This window comes from Harmonia axyridis, chromosome 2, assembly GCF_914767665.1.
Source record: "Harmonia axyridis chromosome 2, icHarAxyr1.1, whole genome shotgun sequence".
Lineage (NCBI taxonomy): Eukaryota > Metazoa > Arthropoda > Insecta > Coleoptera > Coccinellidae > Harmonia > Harmonia axyridis.
Genome location: NC_059502.1, coordinates 368,828 through 389,813, shown reverse-complemented (window position 1 = coordinate 389,813; position 20,986 = coordinate 368,828). Strand labels below are relative to the sequence as shown.

Sequence of the window (20,986 nt, the reverse complement as noted above, 5' to 3'; positions counted from 1 at the left end):
ACTGCAGAACTAGCCACATGTGAATTTAAAATTTGTAAAGGGTTTTCCAACAACAGGTTTCGTTTTGAATAGCACGCCATCTGGGCAGCTGTCACTTTTGACATTTGAACAGTAAAAATTGAGCCATTACCAAAAATGGAACGGTAGACGATTCAACAATGCAATGAAAATTTTGATATTCACTACAAAAATGATGGAAATTTTGCAGTCACAGTTGGTAAGACTAAAGCACTTTTGAATCACTGTGAAGCATTTCCTCGGTCGGTAATAGTGAAACTGTTGAAAAAATTACGCGACGGAAGAGGAGAACGAGAGGAGAGTTTTCTGATTTCGTCAGAGCATGAATATTTTCTGCCTGTTCTGTCTCTGTCTCTGGATTCGTTCTAGTTCTGACAGGTTTTGACACGGGAACGTCATTAGAGATGAACCAGGGATGGCTGGATCGGACGTTCTACCTCAACTCTTACGAATAAAAACGATGTAGATTCCACAAGAATCATTTGTACAGGTTTTCCAATAAAAATCTAATTTTGAATAGCCCGCTTTATGGCCCGTTCTCACCTCTGAAGCTGTCATCATTTGATATTAAAACTACGTCAAAAATAAAAATGGAACTATAAAAGTTTCAACGACACATTTAAATTGTCCATTGGGCATGTAAAATTTCATGAAAAGGATTTGGTATATTGCAACCATAGCCGTGACAGCCGGTTGGCTGTTATCCTTATCTATGGTTAATGACATACCTTCTTCTTTATAACGAAGTACACATACAATGATTTCTTTTAAAATATACTAGTTCTTTTGAATGTCAAAATGCACTTATTGGAAACCCTTTAAAGCACGGGCGTAGCCAGGTTTCAGTTGCGGGGGGGAGGAGGGTTTTTAAGACAAAGGCGTATACACAAAGGCTAATGGGAGAAATAAGAATTTTTTTCATAGAAATAATTGAGATTGAAAGAAGAAAAAGATTAAAAAATTTGGACATCTTAAACATTTCGAGGGGGGTTTGAACCCCCAAACCCCCAAACAAAATATCAAGCAGACACGAATCGACTAATTTGTCCATGGCTTTATGTTTAGAAATAGCTAGTATGACATCTAAGATCTATTTATTCCGACTAACACCTACCGCTATAGCCATCTATTGCAGAACAGCGGAAACAGGGACATTAATTAATTAAATGAAATATTCTACAACGTCAAGACTTGAGCCTTGAGTGCTCTCCTCTCAGAGGCTTTGACTTGAGCAGCAATTCTCTCCCTCAGGGACAGCCTCAATGATTTTCAAGGCTTCTAAACTTTGAAGGGCTTTTCTGGCGATGCCCTTGGCAGATCGGCAGAAATGAGAAGGTTTGGTACCATTCCTCTTTCTGTCTCCGTAGATCTTAGTAACAGTACCCACACCAACTGGGCTCCTGATGTAGATGTGACGTGCAATAGATGCACATCTGGTATAATACCAGTCACTGTCGTAGGGTGCTAATTCTTTAGACTTTGAGGTTTTGACAATGTCAACCCTCAATTTACCAGTCTTTTTCATTGAAAGTAATCATGAAATTGGTGAGAAACGATTACATTCACGAAAAAATCACTATATTATGTGCAATTTGGTCTGGTGTAGTGATTGATCCATACTTCTTTGGAAATGAAGAAGGTGTCACTTAAACCGTCAATTCTCATGGCTATAGCCAAATGATTACCTTTTTTTTTTTGGTCTGAAATTAAGGATATAGAATTGAAAAAGATGTTATTTTAGCAAGATGTTGCAACAAGCCACACAGCACTACTCATTTTGGCATTATTAAAAGAAAAATTTCTAGGGCAAGTAATTTCTTTTTTCGGCTATGCGAATTGGTCACCAAGATGCCACAGCCATAGAACAATATCGAAGGAACTCCGTTGAGAAATAGAATAAATTCACTCATCTTAAGCGTTCCAAAAGTATTTCAGAAGCGGATTTACTTCAACGATATAATTTCGAGGATCCGAAGATCAAACACTGTGTAAATACAGTCCCTAAGTCGCTACAATCCCTCGCATATACCTCCATTCCACACGTTGAATAACATTCAGAGTAAGACCAATTCTGCCGATTTACACGGACAGTGCCTAAGCCCCATCCTACACCATGCAAATCCAATATGATTCGATATCGGATCATGCAACTGCTCGGAGTAAATCCGCGCTCATCGGGAAGAATCCTCTATGCTCACACACTCGTCGGATACGAACGAAGCTAATCAATTATAGGAAATGATTTTCCGCGAGATGCATCTTCGAGTCGATTGTGGCGCTCTCTAGCTGACGCCGGGGCTCTAACCGATTCGATGACTTTCCTTTTGTCAGATTTAAGCCTTTACTGAACCGGGTTCAATGGAGACAGATCTCTGTGCTCTGCCTCGGCGCTGGATGCTGGATCTATGTGAGGTGTGTCGGGTATTAAGTGTGTATTAGAGTAGCGATTTCGAAGGTAGAGGTGTTTATTGATCCGAGTTTATGGCTAGGGAATTAAGGTATTCATAATTGAACAAATTGAGAGGCATTATATAGGGTTTTCCTCAAAAAAACATCGAATTTTCAGGACCTATAATTGGGGAGCTGGTAGCGGTCACGTGTCTCATACTAAATTCTGTATTCAGTCATCAAATACCAGTTCTATTGACTGCTCTTGCCTACAGTTTACCCATGGCAATATCAGAAGGATTACCATGTTTATTATTGGGAGTTTATAGCTATGTGTCGACTTGTAGTAGTGAAGCAAGTTTAACTTTGAGGATAGGTGGTGTATCCACTATTCAGAAAATAGCTTATGTCTTAGGATTGGGTGAGTAGCAACATTGAAGAATGAATTCAGTTCCCTTATAGTTCAAGAATTTTTTTATGGACAGCTATATATGGACAAGTTCAGGGGATTTTTTCAAGGTGCAATATTCTGTTGTATCTGATTGATGTTTTTTCTTTTTAGGTATGAGTGGTATTATCCTAAATCTCCTAGGTTTTATTGATGCTTACACAACTACATTCTTCATGATGTTTTCTTCTCTAATATATGGGTACTACATCATTAAGGAAAGAAGTAAAATTGTTGCTGAAGTCGAAGAAGAACTTCAAGAATTAAAAGAAACACCTAATAAAATTAAGCGAAAGATTTACGTCATAGAACATTTTTTTTATACACTTAAAGTTTTCTTCACCAGGAGACCCAGTAATAAAAGAATGAGATTGATTGCTTCAGTTCTTCTTCTGATGATTGTAAATGGACCTTTTAGAGGTGACATGATATGTAGCTACTCAAATTCTTGTTTCAACTAAAGTGTTTTAGGTGAACAGAGTGTTTTATTCTTCTATACGAAACTCAAGTTTGGATGGAATCATTTGGATTATGGATATTTTTATGGAGCTCATAAATGAATAGACGCTCTGGATGCTGGTTCTATGTGAGGTGTGTCGGGTATTAAGTGTGTATTAGAGTAGCGATTTCGAAGGTAGAGGTGTTTATTGATCCGAGTTTATGGCTAGAGAATTAAGGTATTCATAATTGAACAAATTGAGAGGCATTATATAGGGTTTTCCTCAAAAAAACATAGATAGAAGGAGCTTATGTCATTTTCAGTAAGCAAATTTCGTCCCCCACATGAACTATCAAATTTGAGTTATTCTCGATTAAACATAGGTTTGAATTTTCTGCTTTAATATGAAGAAATCTGTGGCTGAGGCTCAACGAATGCTCTCAAATACATATCGTGAGGCAGCTATTAGTGAAATAACGTGCCGAGAGTGGTTTCAACGCTTTAAGAATGGGGATTTTGACTTCGAAGACGAGCATGGCGGTGGAAGAGAAAAGGTTTTAGAAGATGCAGAATTGGAGGCATTACTTGGTTAAGACTCGTATCAAGAATTGGCGGGATCATTGGGGGTGACGCACATGTTGCAAAAGTGCTCAAGACATACTTGGAAACGTTGAAATGGGAAGTCCTACCCCACCCGCCGTTGCTCCCTCGGACTATCACTTATTTCGATCAGTGGCATACGGCCTGGCAGTCGCCGAGGTTTTTTCGACGACAACTTCATTTTTGGTGGCTAATTATGGCTCAAATGATTTGAATTAAATAAATACTAATAAATTCCCGAGCAAAAGTGCTGCTATAATATATTATGAAGGGTAAACGGAGTAGACTTCTTGCCATACTATCCTAGACTTGGTTAATGAGTGAAAGATTGGGAGATCTAGGATCCTGGCTTTTGCTGAGTTTGAAACATTGAAGATGACCTGCTTCCATAAGCAATGACCATACCATCCCTAATTCCAACAGTAAGGTGCAAGACTGGTGCCTCACTAAAGTCAATTGTCTCTCAATGATGGAGACATTTTGTATTGTAGAGGACGATCGATTTCATGGAAGATCACGACAAGATTCTCCTAATTGATGTTTATTTCTGTTTCAATTTGCTCAACAAGCTCATATTGAGATCTTTTATGTGGAAAACATAAGTTTCAACTTTGCCCTGAAGAAGTGGAAATATATCCGCGAAACGTTGGCATTAGTTGGTTTTAGTTTTGGATAACCCACTTTCCTAAAATCCTGTGAAAATCAAGTAAAGGTTGTTTTTTTAGAGCTATAGAACTTTAAATTGCAATAAAACAACTATGGATTATTCGATTGACAAGAATTTTATTTATCCGCAAGATAATCTTGTGGCATTACATTTTAAATATGATTTCTGGCATATGACCGCCACGGCTGGCTCGGATGTAGTCCAATCTGGACGTCCAATTTTCGATGACTTTTTCCAACATTTGTTGCCGTATAACGGCAATAACATGGCGAATGTTGTCTTCCAAATGGTCAAGGGTTTGTGGCTTATCCGCATAGACCAATGACTTTACATAACCCCACAGAAAGTAGTCTAGCTGTGTTAAATCACAAGATCTTGGAGGCCAATTCACAGGTCCAAAACGTGAAATTAGGCGGTCACCAAACGTGTCTTTCAATAAATCGATTGTGGCACGAGCTGTGTAACATGTTGCACCGTCTTGTTGAAACCACAGCTCCTGGACATCATGGTTGTTCAATTCAGGAATGAAAAAGTTAGTAATCATGGCTCTATACCGATCACCATTGACTGTAACGTTCTGGCCATCATCGTTTTTGAAGAAGTACGGACCAATGATTCCACCAGCCCATAAAGCGCACCAAACAGTCAGTTTTTCTGGATGTAACGGTGTTTCGACATACACTTGAGGATTAGCTTAACTCCAAATGCGGCAGTTTTGTTTGTTGACCTAGTCATTCAACCAGAAATGCGCTTCATCGCTAAACAAAATAAAATGGACGTAGTGCGCGATACGTATTCCGCACAAAACATTATTTTCGAAATGAAATTGCACTATTTGCAAGCGTTGTTCAGGAGTGAGTCTATTCATGATGAATTGCCAAACCAAACTGAGAATAAATCACTTGACAGCTGTTAAATCGGTCGCCATTTTGAACAGAAATGCCAACTTAAAGTTATATACCTCTAAAAAAACACCCTATACCTTATGACCTCACAAGGAAATGAATCTTCAGACCATACTAAAGTCAATGATAAAATCCATTCGAGCTCCAAGTTGAGCTATGCAAATGTGAAATCTTTCGCTAAAATCGAGTAGATTAATAAAAAAAGTAGCCCAAGTGGAATACGACTCGGAAATTGAGTAAAATCCCTTCAGAATATATCTCCGGCGCCAGTAATCACAATTGAACGGAAAAACAGAGTTATTTTTCCTGTTTCAATTTCCGGCGCACCGAGGCGCATTTTGCAACAGCATGGGAATACACGCACGTCCTGGAGACCTTGGGGAGGCAACCCCATAGTGTTCAAATATAAAACGGGCGCAGAAACTTGTATAAGGCGCTACTCTATTTTCAAGATTTACCCAGAAGCCCTTAAGTACACAGAATCCACATAAATTTCTACTTCTGTATTCAAACATCCAGCCCGTTGAGGCGACAGAGATGAGAGAGGAAGGAATCTGCAAGCGGGCGAACCGAAAATATAAGCGATATCATTTTTTTCTTCGATTCCGGGATAATAAACTCTCCGGACTGGAAGAATTACTCGCGACTCATCGAATCTGTTTCTTTCGAGAATATGACGACTTTATGGCTCGTGAAATGAGATTTACTCTCCGTTCGAGGAGGCTCTGCTTGATGGATTTATTCGCTGATAATCGTGGGGATTATTCAAAATAGTTGTATACCGGGTGGTTCTCTCTTCATCGGTTGATTGAGAAGAAAACACAGAAAACAATCTTATGTCTTCAATAAACAGTTAACCAAAAGAAAAGTCCTCTAAACATGCGTTCGAAAACGCTTTATTTTCGAGATATCTACAGAGTGCTCCTTGTAGTCCTACTTTTTTGTGATTATACCAACTTATGGAATCTTTATTAATCTTTGCTAAAGATTGGGTAAATGAGTACCAAAACTTCACCAAAAAATAAAGGTTCCGAAGGAAAAAAGCGGTTATTGTTCCAGAAGAAATATCACCCTGTAGTTTTACATTCAAAATTAGCATATCACGTGATGTAAATTTTAAATTTGAATATCTTTGCCAAATTTCAGTTAAATTTCTTGTAAAAGGACGTGCTATGAGAAAAAAAAATTGAAAAAAAAAATCGAAACTTAACACCCTGTATCTCGAAAATAAAGTGTTTGTGGGACCATGTTTATTGAACTTTTCTTCAAAATGATCCGAGGAATCGGTCATTTCCGTTTGTACCTCCAATTTAAAAACACCCTGTATAGCTATTAATAATTGTGTTCTCCAAGAGCCAAATTGGCGCATAAATCACGAACGCTTAAAAGCTCATGACTTTAATTCAGTGATTTCTTAATTACCAATGCAGTAATTGTAGCAATCGCAAAGCATGCAATTTTCATTATTCTATGCTCAGATAAGATGAATCATTCTGAAATTACAGAAAACTCTATCGATATCTAGGAACTCCAGCCAATATTCTCTAAATCAGATTAAATCCAAGAAGGCTCTTAACTGAAAGAGAGGGCTGTCAAATATTATACTTCTCTAAGAAGTATTAATTGGGAATAATTTCGAGTACTTATACCGTAATCTAGATACTTGAAAACACGAATTTATATTTTGATTTGATAATTCCATAAAAGTTCAGAGAAATTCGACCACAGATTCCTTATACCACAGTATTGGATTTCCACTAGTTACTCTCGATCATAGATTGAGGTACCGCCCACTAATCGATGGTTATTGGCAAACTGAATAATTAAGTAGTCTATGAGACTGACTTGCAAAAAATAGGTGGATGATATACGCGAATCGATAAGTTTTTCACCTGAGAGTTATTTCTGAGGTATTTTATGAAATTTTCAATACAAGTTACATTTGATATCATCAATTATAACATCATTTGGTGTTGATGATACCAAAAATTAAGTTTTCTATTATAGAATTATGAAACCTCGACAGTCCATTGCTAGCAGTGATGATAAAAATACAAGGCAGTGCAGTTATGGGAAAATAAAGAAACTTCACGAATTTCACAATGACGGAAAGACCCTTCACATGGAAAAATGGACAAATTTCTAAGGTATTTTGAGAAATTTCTTATACAACTTACATTGATACCATCAATTATTTCAACAATTGATGTTGATGATACTAAAATGTGATTTCTTTTATAGAATTATCAAACTCTTTAGTAAATTGTTAGCAGTGATGATAAAGATATAAGGCAGTGAAATTATGGGAAAATAGTGGAACTTTACGATTTTTACAATAACGAAAAGTTCCTTCACATTAAGAAATGGTTTGATGGTAAGTCCTAATGACAATTATTATAGGCAGTTATTTCATTCAAATAAAACAACTTCTTCCAAATTCCAATTTCAACGAAGATAATTTCAAATAGAATCAAATTGATAGCAGAATCTAGAAGTGTTCAAATTTGAAAAATTTGCAGTGGTTTGCAGAATTTTGAAACATTGTATTCGAATATATCGCGATTTAGTAATCTTTATACTCAAAACATGAATTTATATTTCGATTTGTTGATTGTTCCATTCTATGAAAGATCAGAGAAATTCGACCACAGATTCCTTAGCTCACCACAGTTTTGGATTTTCACAAGTTAATCTCGATCATAGATTGAAGTAATGGTACCGCCCACTTATCGATGGTTATTGGCAGACTGAAATTATTAAGTAGTCTATGACACTGACTTGCAAAAAATAGGTGGTTATTTACGAGAATCGATCAGTTTTTCTCCAGATAGTTATTTCTGAGGTATTTCATGAAATTTTTAATAAGTTACATATGATATCATCAATGATTCAATCTATTGGTGTTGATGATTTGATAACAAGTTTTTTATTATAGAATTATGGAACAGTGAGAAGTGATGATAAAGATACAAGGCAGGAAGTTATGGGAAAAAATTTAAACTTACGAAGTTTACAATGACGGAAGGACCCTTCAAATTGGGAGATGGACCGAATTCTAAGGTATTTTATGGACTTTTTAATACAAATTACATTAATTTGATACATCATCAATTGATGATGAAACTCAAATTGGTTTTCTATTATAGAATTATGAAACCTCTTTAGTCCATTGCTACAGTGATGATAAAGATACAAGGCAGTGAAGTTAAGTATAGGAAGAGAATAAAACCTCAAGAATTTTACAATGACGGAAAATTCTTTCAAATTGAGGAATACAGCGATCGGTGAGTTCATATTACAATAATTTCCAATTTCAACGTAGATACTTTCTATTTGAATCAAATTGATCGTAGATGAATCTGGAAGTGTTTAAATTTGTAAAATTTTTAGTGTTTTTGGGGATTCTCGTTGACACATTCTACTGTTATAAGTCAACAAGTAATTTCTATACTTACTGAAATGAGGTCTATACAGAGCGTTACATGAAAATATGCGGATATTTAAGGGTATGAATCCTTGATTAATTTCAGATCCTATTTTTTTATAAACTCATGTGAAGTAAATTTTTAAACTTTTGAGTAACAGGATTTTAAAGGTTCGGGATTTTTTTTAAACAACAGCTAATCTCAATTATATTAAATTCTATTTTTATCATCGAAAACCGTTTGTAGAATTAAAAATATGAAGATGTAAAATTTACTTTTTAATTAATGGTTGTGATTTTGAGGGAAAGTAGTGGGTGTATAATATTTTTTCAAAAATGTTTGGTTCATATCTTGGTTGAATGTCACATGATAAAAATTAGACATTGTATGTCATCAATAAATAATCATTGAGTTCGCAAGGTCTAAACCAGATGGAATATTGAAACGAAAAATATGGGAGAATATGTAGTTCCGTAGAACAAAATCTAGCCCCAATCTAGCTCCGAATTGAAAATGAATGAACCATCGATTCACCGCATTTGAAACATGCTCTATGCCGTCGCTGTTCTGGACTTACGCTCGCAGGTACAGGAATAGAGAACTTTGGTGGAATCCTGTGGGAAATTGCATCCCGAATCGACTGGGAAACTTCGGACATTTTAACGATCAGATTCAGCGACCGGATTCAGAGCGAAGATACACATATCCTGCAATTTATTCTTCGGAATAATATTCGATATTTGGAGATCGAGGATATATCGACGTTTTTACTGCCGCTCAGAAGATGCAATCGTTCGAGAGGAGGCAAAGATTCGAGTTCATCTTGCCTACACTGGCAGTTAGAAATGAGGTTTATCGATAATCTGATAGTATTGAAAAAAAAAGGAGTGATGTAGAGTCAGGAGATTTTTAGCGCCCATATATTTGAAAAGCAACATCAATACGAGGAGCAGGAAGTATAGAAGTGAGCTCAAAAGATATGTAATGGAGAATTCAGTCAAATTGTGTGGCATCCTCTGATGATCTTGATGGTCGGTATTTTTCACTTTTCGCATTTGACTTGTTGTGGGAAGATTCCTGGCCGTGTCGAAGTTCACACTGAAAAGGAGATTATCCTAATGAGCACACTTTGTTATTAGACTTATTTCACCTCTGGCGTCATCTCGGATAATAGTTATTAAGATATTGTTGTGTAAATATATGAATGTACAGAGGAGCTATGTATCGAATTTTATTCATGAAAATATTGAGGGCTCTATTGACATACAAGCTTGCTTAGGTCATAGAGTTTCTCATAGTTTTACCTGTGTTTTGAACATGTATTTTTGGGATGAATAAATTTATTATTATCTTCATCCATTTGCCAATAGCGCCTCAATCGTAGATAGATTACAGCGACTAATAGCCTGTTAAATATATTTTTTTTTTATATTTTGGATAGCCTAGAGCCTTGATAAGTTTTTAAAGCCAACCAGAACCTATGGAAAATCTTTTTTTTCATTTTTAAATCAAAGTTGAAAATTCGAACCTATCTCAATAAAAACTTCATTTCGATTCTTTTTTTGAGTAATTTGGAGGATATAAAGGGTGTTCCTGAATTGGAGTTACAAGCAAAAGTGACTTTTTTGGATTATTCCAAAAAAAAGTTTCCATGAAAAAGTTCTATATTCGGGTTCGCAGACGCTTTAATTTCGAGATACAGGGTGTTAAACTTTAAGTTATTTTATCATAGCACCTTCCTCCCACAAGATATCCAACTTAAATTTGGCAAAAATAATCCAATTCAAAGTGTTCATCACGTGATGTGCTTATTTTGAATGCAAATGTACCGGGTGATATTCTTTCTGGAACATTGCCTGTTTCTTTGCTCCAGAATTTTTCTTTCAGTATACCACTGGTAGTTTAGAAAAAAACTTTTGTCCTGTACTACACTTTTTGGTTCATCGTAGTTTTGTCGTAATTCTCTGTACCTAATACCCAGGAAAATTTGAATTATTTACGCATGTTTTTTTCGAGGTATATAACTTTAAGTTGGCATTACTGTTCAAGATGGTGACCGATTTAACAGCTGTCAAGTGATTTATTCTCAGTTTGGTTTGGCAATTCGTCATGAATAGACTCACTCCTGAACAACGCTTGCAAATAGTGCAATTTCATTTCGAAAATAATGGTTCTGTGCGGAATACGTATCGCACACTACGTCCATTTCATTTTGTTTAGCGATGAAGCGCACTTCTGGTTGAATGGCTACGTCAACAAATAAAACTGCCGCATTTGAAGTGAAGCTAATCCGCAAGTGTATGTCGAAACACCGTTACATCCAGAAAAACTGACTGTTTGGTGCGCTTTATGGTCTGGTGGAATCATCGGTCCGTACTTCTTCAAAAACGATGATGACCAGAACGTTACAGTCAATGGTGATCGGTATAGAGCCATGATTACTAACTCTTTCATTCCTGAATTGAACAACCATGATGTCCAAGAGCTGTGGTTCCAACAAGATGGCGCAACATGTCACACAGCTCGTGCCACAATCGATTTATTGAAAGACACGTTTGGTGACCGCCTAATTTCATGTTTTGGACCTGTGAATTGGCCTCCAACATCTTGTGATTCAACACCGCTAGACTACTTTCTATGGGGCTATGTAAAGTCATTGGTCTATGCGGATAAGCCACAAACCCTTGACCTTTTGGAAGACAACATTCGCCGTGTTATTGCCGATATACGGCTACAAATGTTGGTAAAAGTCATCGAAAATTGGACGTCCAGATTGGACTACATCCGAGCCAGCCGTGGCGGTCATATGCCAAAAATCATATTTAAAATGTAATGCCACAAGATCATCTTGCGGATAAATGAAATTCATGTCAATCGAATAATCCATCGTGGTTTTATTGCAATTTAAAGTTCTATAGCTCTAAAAAAAACACCCTTTACATCCTATAGACGTTAATATCATGTTCCTCCGCTTATTTACCCTGTAGTCATTATCAGTGTTAATATGGGAACTTGCTATAGCCTAGAGACACGTCTATCTCCTCCGTCTCCAGATGCGTAAATCCCCAGAGAGTCCAGCCTTCTCCCCCCTCCATCCTTAAAGGGGTAAGGAGCTTCCCCCATCTCATCACCGGGGGAAGTGGATCCCTCTCCCCTATCCACGTCGATTTCCTTCGAACGTTCCTCATTGAAATTCCGAGATTATTCCTCCTATACCGACAAAAAATTATCCTCTCTGGATGCGACTCATCGGGATCAAGTCTCTAGTTCCGGTCAATAATTCTAATCTCGGCCCGGTACACGTAATGGGGGGGAAACGTAATCTGCAGCCGGCCCCAGAAAACCGCCACTGATGAGAAAAGTAATCGCCGAGATACCGGATTGCTCCGCTTGCAAGAGAAGGTATGGAAGTTTCTTCAAAGGGAAAAATCCCTCTCTCGTATAGACCGGCATTCATCTCCTTAAATATGTATATTAAGGATAAATTCTCGGAATCCTCCGCTTTGATACGAAATGATGAAATAATCAGGACGTCTGAATATGAAATTTCTCGAACACCTCGGCGAAAACGCTTATTTTTATCCCTTTTCAACGGGGTCGGATCGCGTTTCGAATGTTTCTTGAGATGGAGGAATGTTGGGATTGAGGAGCTGCTTTTGATCAGTTTGCTGGGTTTATTTATTTAGACGTGTCATGGGGAGATTTCTAGTTTTGTTCCTTGAAAAACGGTGAAATTTAAATTCTGAAGGAGGTTGATACGGCAGGATTATTTTACGAGGTGGACAATTCCGGAAATCTTCAGGGATTTCCAGGACCTAATTTGTAATTCTGGAATTATGTCATGTGAAAAATCACCTAGCTTGAAAGTTAGGAATTGTGTAGTTATTTTCATTTATCAGCTTGGTAGTTCTTAACCTTAGCGTTTTTGTATATGTTTCCATTAATTTTACCTCGATTTTTCAAACACGAGTTTCGTAATAAGAGACGTTTGAAATTTTGTTTTTCAGAATATTTTATTGAGACAAAAATTTGCATAAGAGTAAAAAACGATAATTTAAAGCCTCATACAAATATTTATGTTGATCGCACACCAAAACCATAGGAAATTCGAGAAAAATATCGAAAAAAAATTACCCAAAGTTACCGTGACTAACAAACCGATGGAGTTGAGATTCTTCTTCGTACAGAATTTCGAGCTTTTCACATAACCATAGAAAATTCCTACAGATACGATTGGTTTGACATTTTGCGTGATTTTAACATTAACCATTTGAATCTCCGTACAAATTTCTTGTTAATAGAGTCATCAGAACCATAGAAAACTTAAGCTCAATTTCGAAAAAATATAAGAAAAACAATGAAGTGAAAAGATTTAACCTCATTAATTTTTTGAATTTTTTTTAGATTAACCTATAATTTTCGTCTTCAACTCGATTTCTTGTCACTTGTCAAAATGACATTAATTCCATAGATGCCATAGATTCGAACTGTGTAAGATGCATAGAAACTATGCATCTATGAACAGAACAATTATCGCAGTGCTATTTCGCTTCCTACAATGCAATTATCGCTGTAATTTTCGATAATTGTATTCCATTTACATAGAATTTTTGACAGAATGGAAATATTCGCTGTAATTTTCGATAATTGTTCTCCATTTACATAGAATTTTTGACAGGAGGGAAGTAATTGCACAAGTGCATCAAAATTACCGATAATTTTGCATGACACCGTGTTGTCATGAAAACTGCATGAGTTCCCTCCACCTTCGGTGTCGGGCTCTTTCTCCAAAAATGAAAATGACCGAATGCAGTTTTTCAAAAAAAACACGCTGGAATGCGAAATTATCCGGTCATTTTGATGCACGAGTGTAATTCGGGGGAATATTTCCCGAATAAACTGTTACATCACTTGTCAATGGAATTGCCATAGATTCGAACTGTGTAAGAAGCATAGAAACAAGGCATCTATGAACAGAACAATTATCGCAGTGCTGTTTCGCTTCCTACAATGCAATTATCGCTGTAATTTTCAATAATTGTTCTCCATATTCATAGAATTTTTGACAGGAGGGTAATATTCGCTGTAATTTTCGATAATTGTTCTCCATTTACATAGAATTTTTGACAGGAGGGAAATATTCTACCAAATTGATTCCTAATGTACACCCTCAGGGGTAGCTACTCAAAGCAGCCTCCCTTTATATAAAAAAAATCAACATTGAATTTGTTTCTTTTGAACAGATGCTGCGAGGATTGCATTATCTTTAAATTTTTCATTCAGCACAACTTTCCTTCCTCTTATAAAACGATTCCTTTCATTTTTAAGAAACCAACTATTTCAATTCGAAACCAAAATTCTGTTTTATCTCCTCCCATAATTACCTAGAGTATCTCCCTCTTAGCCTTATCGCGCAACTTATAATTTTTCTTCCAGACCGGCTCCTTCTGGTGCGAAATCGCCAGTCCATTCCATTTTTCCCGTGGGAATTCGAGAATTCGACACCGAACGTTCAACGTAATCGGGTTTATCCTCAATTACTTCATGGTTTGCTTCCCTGTATTTAGCGTTTCAGTCGGCCCATTATTCCGCGCGCATTTGACAAATTAATGTAAATTCTTAATTGAAATTTGGTGAATTAGTCCGCCCGAGATTAAAAAACTTTTTTAGCCGGAGAAAGATTACCTCGGTTTCTTCTCTCCGGGAAAAACTTCTTTTTTTTTCCTGAGAACTTCCCATTCAGGGCCTAGCTAGGGATAATTAAGGCATTGGTTTTTTTTCCCAGGCGGCCGGTTTAGAGATATTACCACCCGATCGTCTTTTATTGCTTCTCAATTATAGCGCTCATTTGCATGAGGTCGAAAAAATGGAATCGCTCAAATGTGATTTGGATATTTCACAAGGAAAAGGAAATCGTATTTTTAATTTGACTTGGGTGAACGATCATAAAGCGTTTTCGTAATTTCTGTGAAATTCGTCTACTAGCTAAACAGAGTTTCTCAGAATTAGTGGTCAATAATTCCAATAATTTTACTTCAAAAAATCTCTGGAACAACAAAAATAATGATATTCGATATATCTCTTGGTCACTTCAAAGAAAATGTACATGCGAAACCTCTCCAATATAGATTAAATAATAAGTTCTTTCAAGCAAAATTCTTAAATTCTTTCGGAGATATACAACCTGTTGCCTCAGTTGCTTAGTTTTGGGGGGTATTATGTCTTCAGTCGCATCTAACGTCTACGCCAATGAGGATAGAGGCTATTTAGAGCCACCTACTGGTTTTCTTCACTTCTTTTCACAAAAAAGTAGAAAATTGACATCGATGTTATCGAGACATTATCAGTTTTGAAGGATACATTTCATATATTGCAAAAAAGAGATCAAATAAAAAGTATTGATAACTGTGAGCCCAATATTGGTGTCTCGGTAACATTTTCCCTGAAAAAGGTACTAGCGTACAGGCGTTCTGGAATTATAGCCGAAAAAAGATATTTTTCAACTGATGTACTGAAAAACTAAATTGTGTCATCTTTCGGCCATAACTCCAGAACGCCTGAAATTATCGCTTTGCGACCTTTTGGCTTTTTCATACAAATTTGATGGGATTTCTGTTTCTCTCAGAACTTAAAGACACAATTCGGTTTTTCGCAGTGCATCAGTTGAAGAATAACTCCAGAACGCCTGAAACTATCGCTTTGCGACCTTCAGGTTTTTTCATGCAAATTTCGGAGTAAAATGAACAAAACAATGAACTTCTGACTTAGCGCCCCTATCGAAAGCAGCAAAAACAAATTTATCATGAGTATATATTGTCCTCAATCAACAAGATATTATCTTTCAGACGAGATCTAATTTACTCAAAAATGTTTAGCCAAACTGAAGTTACAGGCATTTCAATCAGTCAGTTTTCTCCCTTTCACCTTCCCTTATTGGATGTCGTAAAATCGAAAGTGACAATTCAAAAAGATAGAGAATTTTCCAAGGATTACAGTGATGATATTTTTTCTTCAACTTCATATGAAACATTTTCGAGTAAAATTCATTTTTCTACTCGACGGTAGCTAGTACGCCCCCTAGCGGTAGAGGTATGAATTTCAAAACGATTTCCAGTGTGTTTTCTTGTACACTTTTGTGGTAAAAATTTTTACCGCAAGTCTCTAAGATGAGTGGATCCTGAGATATAGCTGCTTACCTCGCTTATTTGCCCACCCTGTACAATCAAAACGTGCTAGCCAATCCAAATGAAACGTAATAACATCAAAATTAAAGATAAGAGAACTCAGGTCGATTCAGATGAATGAGCCGTTGTTGTCATTCTACCATCCAAAAACCTCTGAAAAAAAAAACTCCAACCACCTAATCGAATTGAAAAGAAACGCACGACCGACCAAAACTAATTCCTCCACCTCTAGTTTTACAATTCGACAATGGCCATGAACAACCCGATATATTTTCAGGAAGACACAGCCTTCCAAATCTAATGTGCTGTTTCGCCTGAAATCATCGGACGACGCGAAAAAAAAAATCGACGAAAAGCTGCACACAAAGAAACCTTCTGCTACCGACTTGTAAAGTTCTTCGTCAATAATCTCGTTTGCCATTGTCTCCTCGCGGCGGGTGGAACCAGGGTTGACGCGGGGGGTGCAGAGGGGTAAAGCATCGGAAATTCCGTTCTCTGCAACGGCAATCGACGAACTAGAATAAAATGATCACCTTTGGGCCGTTGTTTCCTGCGGAAAACGATATTTCTCGCGGAAAAAAAAATTGGGGAAATCTGATTTGGGGCACAGAATCGGTTTTACTCCAGTCGCGAAATTTCCGATGCCTTGTTCGTGTAATGAAATTTATTTCTAGCGGAAATATTTTCTGAGGGGTGGCCTTGAAGCGTACGTACATTCGTAGACATTCAGGGTTTCGTTGGACAATTTTCCGAAGAAAAGTTCAAGAAGAGCACGAACAGAATGAGACAATATAAAGGGTGTTTTTTTTAGAGCTATGGAACTTTAAATTGCAATTAAACAACGATGTATTATTCGATTGACATGAATTTTATTTATCTGCAAGATAATCTTGTGGCATTACATTTTAAATATGATTTCTGGCATATGACCGCCACAGCTGGCTCGGATGTAGTCCAATCTCGACGTCCAATTTTCGATTACTTTTTCCAACATTTGTGGCCGTATATCGGTAATAACACGGAGAATGTTGTCTTCCAAATGTCAAGGATTTGTGGCTTATCCACATAGACCAATGACTTCACATAGCCCCACAGAAAGTAGTCTAGCGGTGTTAAATCACAAGATCTTGGAGGCCAATTCACAGGTCCAAAACGTGAAATTAGGCGGTCACCAAACGCGTCTTTCAATAAATCGATTGTGGCTCGAGCTGTGTGACATGTTGCGCCGTCTTGTTGGAACCACAGCTCCTGGATATCATGGTTGTTAAATTCAGGAATGAAAAAGTTAGTAATAATGGTTCTGTATCGATCACCATTGACTATAACGTTCTGGCCATCATCGTTTCTAAAGAAGTACGGACCAATGATTCCACCAGCCCATAAAGCGTACCAAACAGTCAGTTTTTCTGGATGTAACGGTGTTTCGACATACACTTGAGGATTAGCTTCACTCCAAATGCGGCAGTTTTGTTTGTTGACGTATCCATTCAACCAGAAGTGCGCTTCATCCTTAACAAAATAAAATGGACGTAGTGCGCGATACGTATTCCGCACTGAACTATTATTTTCGAAATAAAATTGCACTATTTTCAAGCGTTGTTCAGGCGTGAGTCTATTCATGATGAATGGCCAAACCAAACTGAGAACAAATCACTTGACAGCTGTTAAATCGGTCGCCAGTTACAGTAATGCCAACTTAAAGTTATATACCTCGAAAAAAAACCCCGGTATTATAATAAGGAGGGCTATTATTTCCTAAGATAAGCCCCCAGATGAACAATAATTCCCCATGAATCTCGCACGAACTCATCAAATGACAGTCATCACCACAACATCCCCAATTTCATCAGATCCAATCCCCAAACTAGCAAGTTGGCGGTGAACCTCACCTGTTCATCTCCACGTCGAGTTCTGGTTTTCGAGGGGGTACAAGACTGCAAATTTCCGAGCGAAACGTTTATGTACAGAACGCCGGCGACAACATCCAACGACTCGTGTTGAAATTTAAATTAACTTGGGGAACATGTCTCATAGTTTCTGGACCAGAGACGGCGGTGACGCAGATGAACTTCGGACTAACGAAATAATCATCGAGAGCAGTTGGCCCCCCCGCCCTTGCCAACTTGGTCATATTAAATTGTTTACTTATGTTGGAACACGCGGTGTGTGCTCGGAGGTGCGGAAAGATGAAGAGTTGGCTCTTGATGAGACCGTTTCTTGTTGGCTGTTTAGATCGTCGTCTTTAATCATACACCTGGATGCTGGAATTAGAGGCAGTTTGCTGCTGATGAGGATGGGAGATTGTTGTCTCGATGTGGATCTTGGAAAAACTCGAGATGAGTATACTGATTAGGCGTTAGGAGCTTTTGAGCGGTCGTCAATGCGCATATTGGAGATACACTATTGAGTGATTCGTTTTCATGTCATTGTTGGCGGTTATTTTGTCTAGATGAAGAGTTCTGATGATACGATCCTTCTGGAGATCGGCATTAACATTTGAGAGATATTTTCGCACTTGTACGAAAAATTTGTTTCAAATTTTCCATACCCAGACTTTAAACAAAGTTTTTTTCGACGAAAGTGCCCACATGGGAATTTTATACAATCATATCAATTGATTCGATAATAAAGATCAAGAAAATGCTTACAGTTCAAGGAGAAATCCATTATTTTAGAAGTTATAGGTTGTAAATTGAAATTTTCAAAAAAAAAATATTCTCGAGGCTGCCACCTCTACTTGAGGCAAGATACAGACTTGAAATCTGGATATGTTTTAGATCTCAACTCGATCTATAAAAAACGTTTGCATTTTAGGGAGCTGTGATCAATATTTTAGGAGATATAACGATTATAGTGTAGAGATTCAATTTTTTGTTTTTTTTTTAATTTCGAGTTCCAAATTTCCATTAACTGTGAGTTCCAGGAACAATCGTTGAACTGGGTCAGAATGAACGATCTTTCAGTTGCCTGAAAATTTTTAGATTGAAAAGTAAAGCTCAAATTTTCCATACCTGGACCTTAAACAAATGTTTTTTTTCCAAATGTTCCCGCATTCAAGTTTTACCCCATTGAATCAATTGATTCGATAAAGTAGAATACAAAAATAGTTGCAGTTCAGAGATTTATCTATTATCATATTTCAGCAATTATAGGCTTTAAACTGAATTTTTCAAAAAAATTTTGATAATATTCTCGAGCTGCCACCTCTTCTTAAGCAAGATACAGATTTGAAATCTCGATATGTTCTAGATCTTAGATCGATCTATAAAAAACGTTTTCATTTGTAGGAGCTGTGGTCAATATTTTAGAAGATATAACGATTATATGTAGTAATAAAATTTTTTCCGTTTTTTTCAAATTTCGAGTTCATAATTTTCATAAATTGTGAGTTCCAGGAACGATCGATAAGCTGGGTAATATGCACGATCTTCAATTAGCTAAATTTCACACTTCTTCGAAATTTTTCACTAAATTCAAACTACCATTCTTCATGTAAATGCAAAATTTCTTCTCTATCGAATCTCCTTGGTAACTTTTCGAATTCCATCTTTAAGGTCTTGTATCAATTGTAGAGCAATGGCATAGACCTTATCTCTCACGTGGCCCCAAAGAAAAGAGTCTAAAGGTGTTAAATCACAAGATATCGGTGGCCAATAGTGATCACCTCTTCGAGAAATAACATGACTAGAAAATTCTTCTTGCAATATTGCGATTTTTCGTTGTATGTGTTTTCCATACCTGGACCTTAAACAAATGTTTTTTTTCCAAATGTTCCCGCATTCAAGTTTTACCCCATTGAATCAATTGATTCGATAAAGTAGAATACAAAAATAGTTGCAGTTCAGAGATTTATCTATTATCATATTTCAGCAATTATAGGCTTTAAACTGAATTTTTCAAAAAAATTTTGATAATATTCTCGAGCTGCCACCTCTTCTTAAGCAAGATACAGATTTGAAATCTCGATATGTTCTAGATCTTAGATCGATCTATAAAAAACGTTTTCATTTGTAGGAGCTGTGGTCAATATTTTAGAAGATATAACGATTATATGTAGTAATAAAATTTTTTCCGTTTTTTTCAAATTTCGAGTTCATAATTTTCATAAATTGTGAGTTCCAGGAACGATCGATAAGCTGGGTAATATGCACGATCTTCAATTAGCTAAATTTCACACTTCTTCGAAATTTTTCACTAAATTCAAACTACCATTCTTCATGTAAATGCAAAATTTCTTCTCTATCGAATCTCCTTGGTAACTTTTCGAATTCCATCTTTAAGGTCTTGTATCAATTGTAGAGCAATGGCATAGACCTTATCTCTCACGTGGCCCCAAAGAAAAGAGTCTAAATGTGTTAAATCACAAGATATCGGTGGCCAATAGTGATCACCTCTTCGAGAAATAACATGACTAGAAAATTCTTCTTGCAATATTGCGATTTTTCGTTGTATGTGTGGCACATACACCGTCCTGTTGAAAATTAACCTCGCCCACAACAAAATCTTGCAATTAATTGTATCGAATCTAATAGTTCATTTGCAATATGTTTCCTCAATTGTAAGGTGGACCGTTCCTTTCGAAAATGCCAACTTTCCCAATCGCCAGATGGAAAGTAACGGGAACAACCTTTCCGGAAAGACCGTTAAGGAATGTTCGATATTTAATTTATTGAATTTCGACGGAAAATTGGATTTTCGGGTCCGACCATTCTGCAACGATGAATACGAAGGTGACTGACTGAACGTGACTCTATTTCAATGCATATTAGCCTCAGGATGTTCCTTCCTGCACCTTTTGTGGGCTTGCTCACTGCTCGAGCAGGGAGGTCAACCTAGATATTGGCTCATCTGAAAATGCCGATAGTACATCGCCAGAAATGGAGGAGAAGTTTATTGTAATAATTGAAATTAT

The 20,986-nt window shown here is 36.9% G+C and overlaps 2 protein-coding genes across 2 annotated transcripts; one reads left to right on the top strand and one right to left on the bottom strand.

Annotated features, from left to right (window-relative positions):
• Positions 1 to 1,231: 1,231 nt before the first annotated feature.
• LOC123672834 (40S ribosomal protein S19a-like) lies at positions 1,232 to 1,543 on the bottom strand. The gene has a single exon (XM_045607142.1). It carries the CDS (start codon positions 1,541 to 1,543, stop codon positions 1,232 to 1,234), a length of 312 nt encoding a protein of 103 aa, XP_045463098.1.
• A 1,028-nt stretch (positions 1,544 to 2,571) lies between these two features.
• LOC123672059 lies at positions 2,572 to 3,414 on the top strand. Its single transcript, XM_045606028.1, has 3 exons — positions 2,572 to 2,827; positions 2,969 to 3,274; positions 3,326 to 3,414. Exons 1-3 carry the CDS (start codon positions 2,689 to 2,691, stop codon positions 3,412 to 3,414), a joined length of 534 nt encoding a protein of 177 aa, XP_045461984.1. The 5' UTR covers positions 2,572 to 2,688.
• Positions 3,415 to 20,986: the final 17,572 nt, after the last annotated feature.

Excerpts from the sequence above, each read along its gene's own strand:
- LOC123672834 (XM_045607142.1), bottom strand. The coding sequence starts at position 1,543 with ATGAAAAAGACTGGTAAATTGAGGGTTGACATTGTCAAAACCTCAAAG.
- LOC123672059 (XM_045606028.1), top strand. The coding sequence starts at position 2,689 with ATGGCAATATCAGAAGGATTACCATGTTTATTATTGGGAGTTTATAGC. Across the intron at positions 2,828-2,968 it reads AGCTTATGTCTTAGGATTGG|GTATGAGTGGTATTATCCTA; the intron begins GTGAGTAGCAAC and ends TTTTCTTTTTAG. Across the intron at positions 3,275-3,325 it reads TGTAAATGGACCTTTTAGAG|GTGAACAGAGTGTTTTATTC; the intron begins GTGACATGATAT and ends AAAGTGTTTTAG.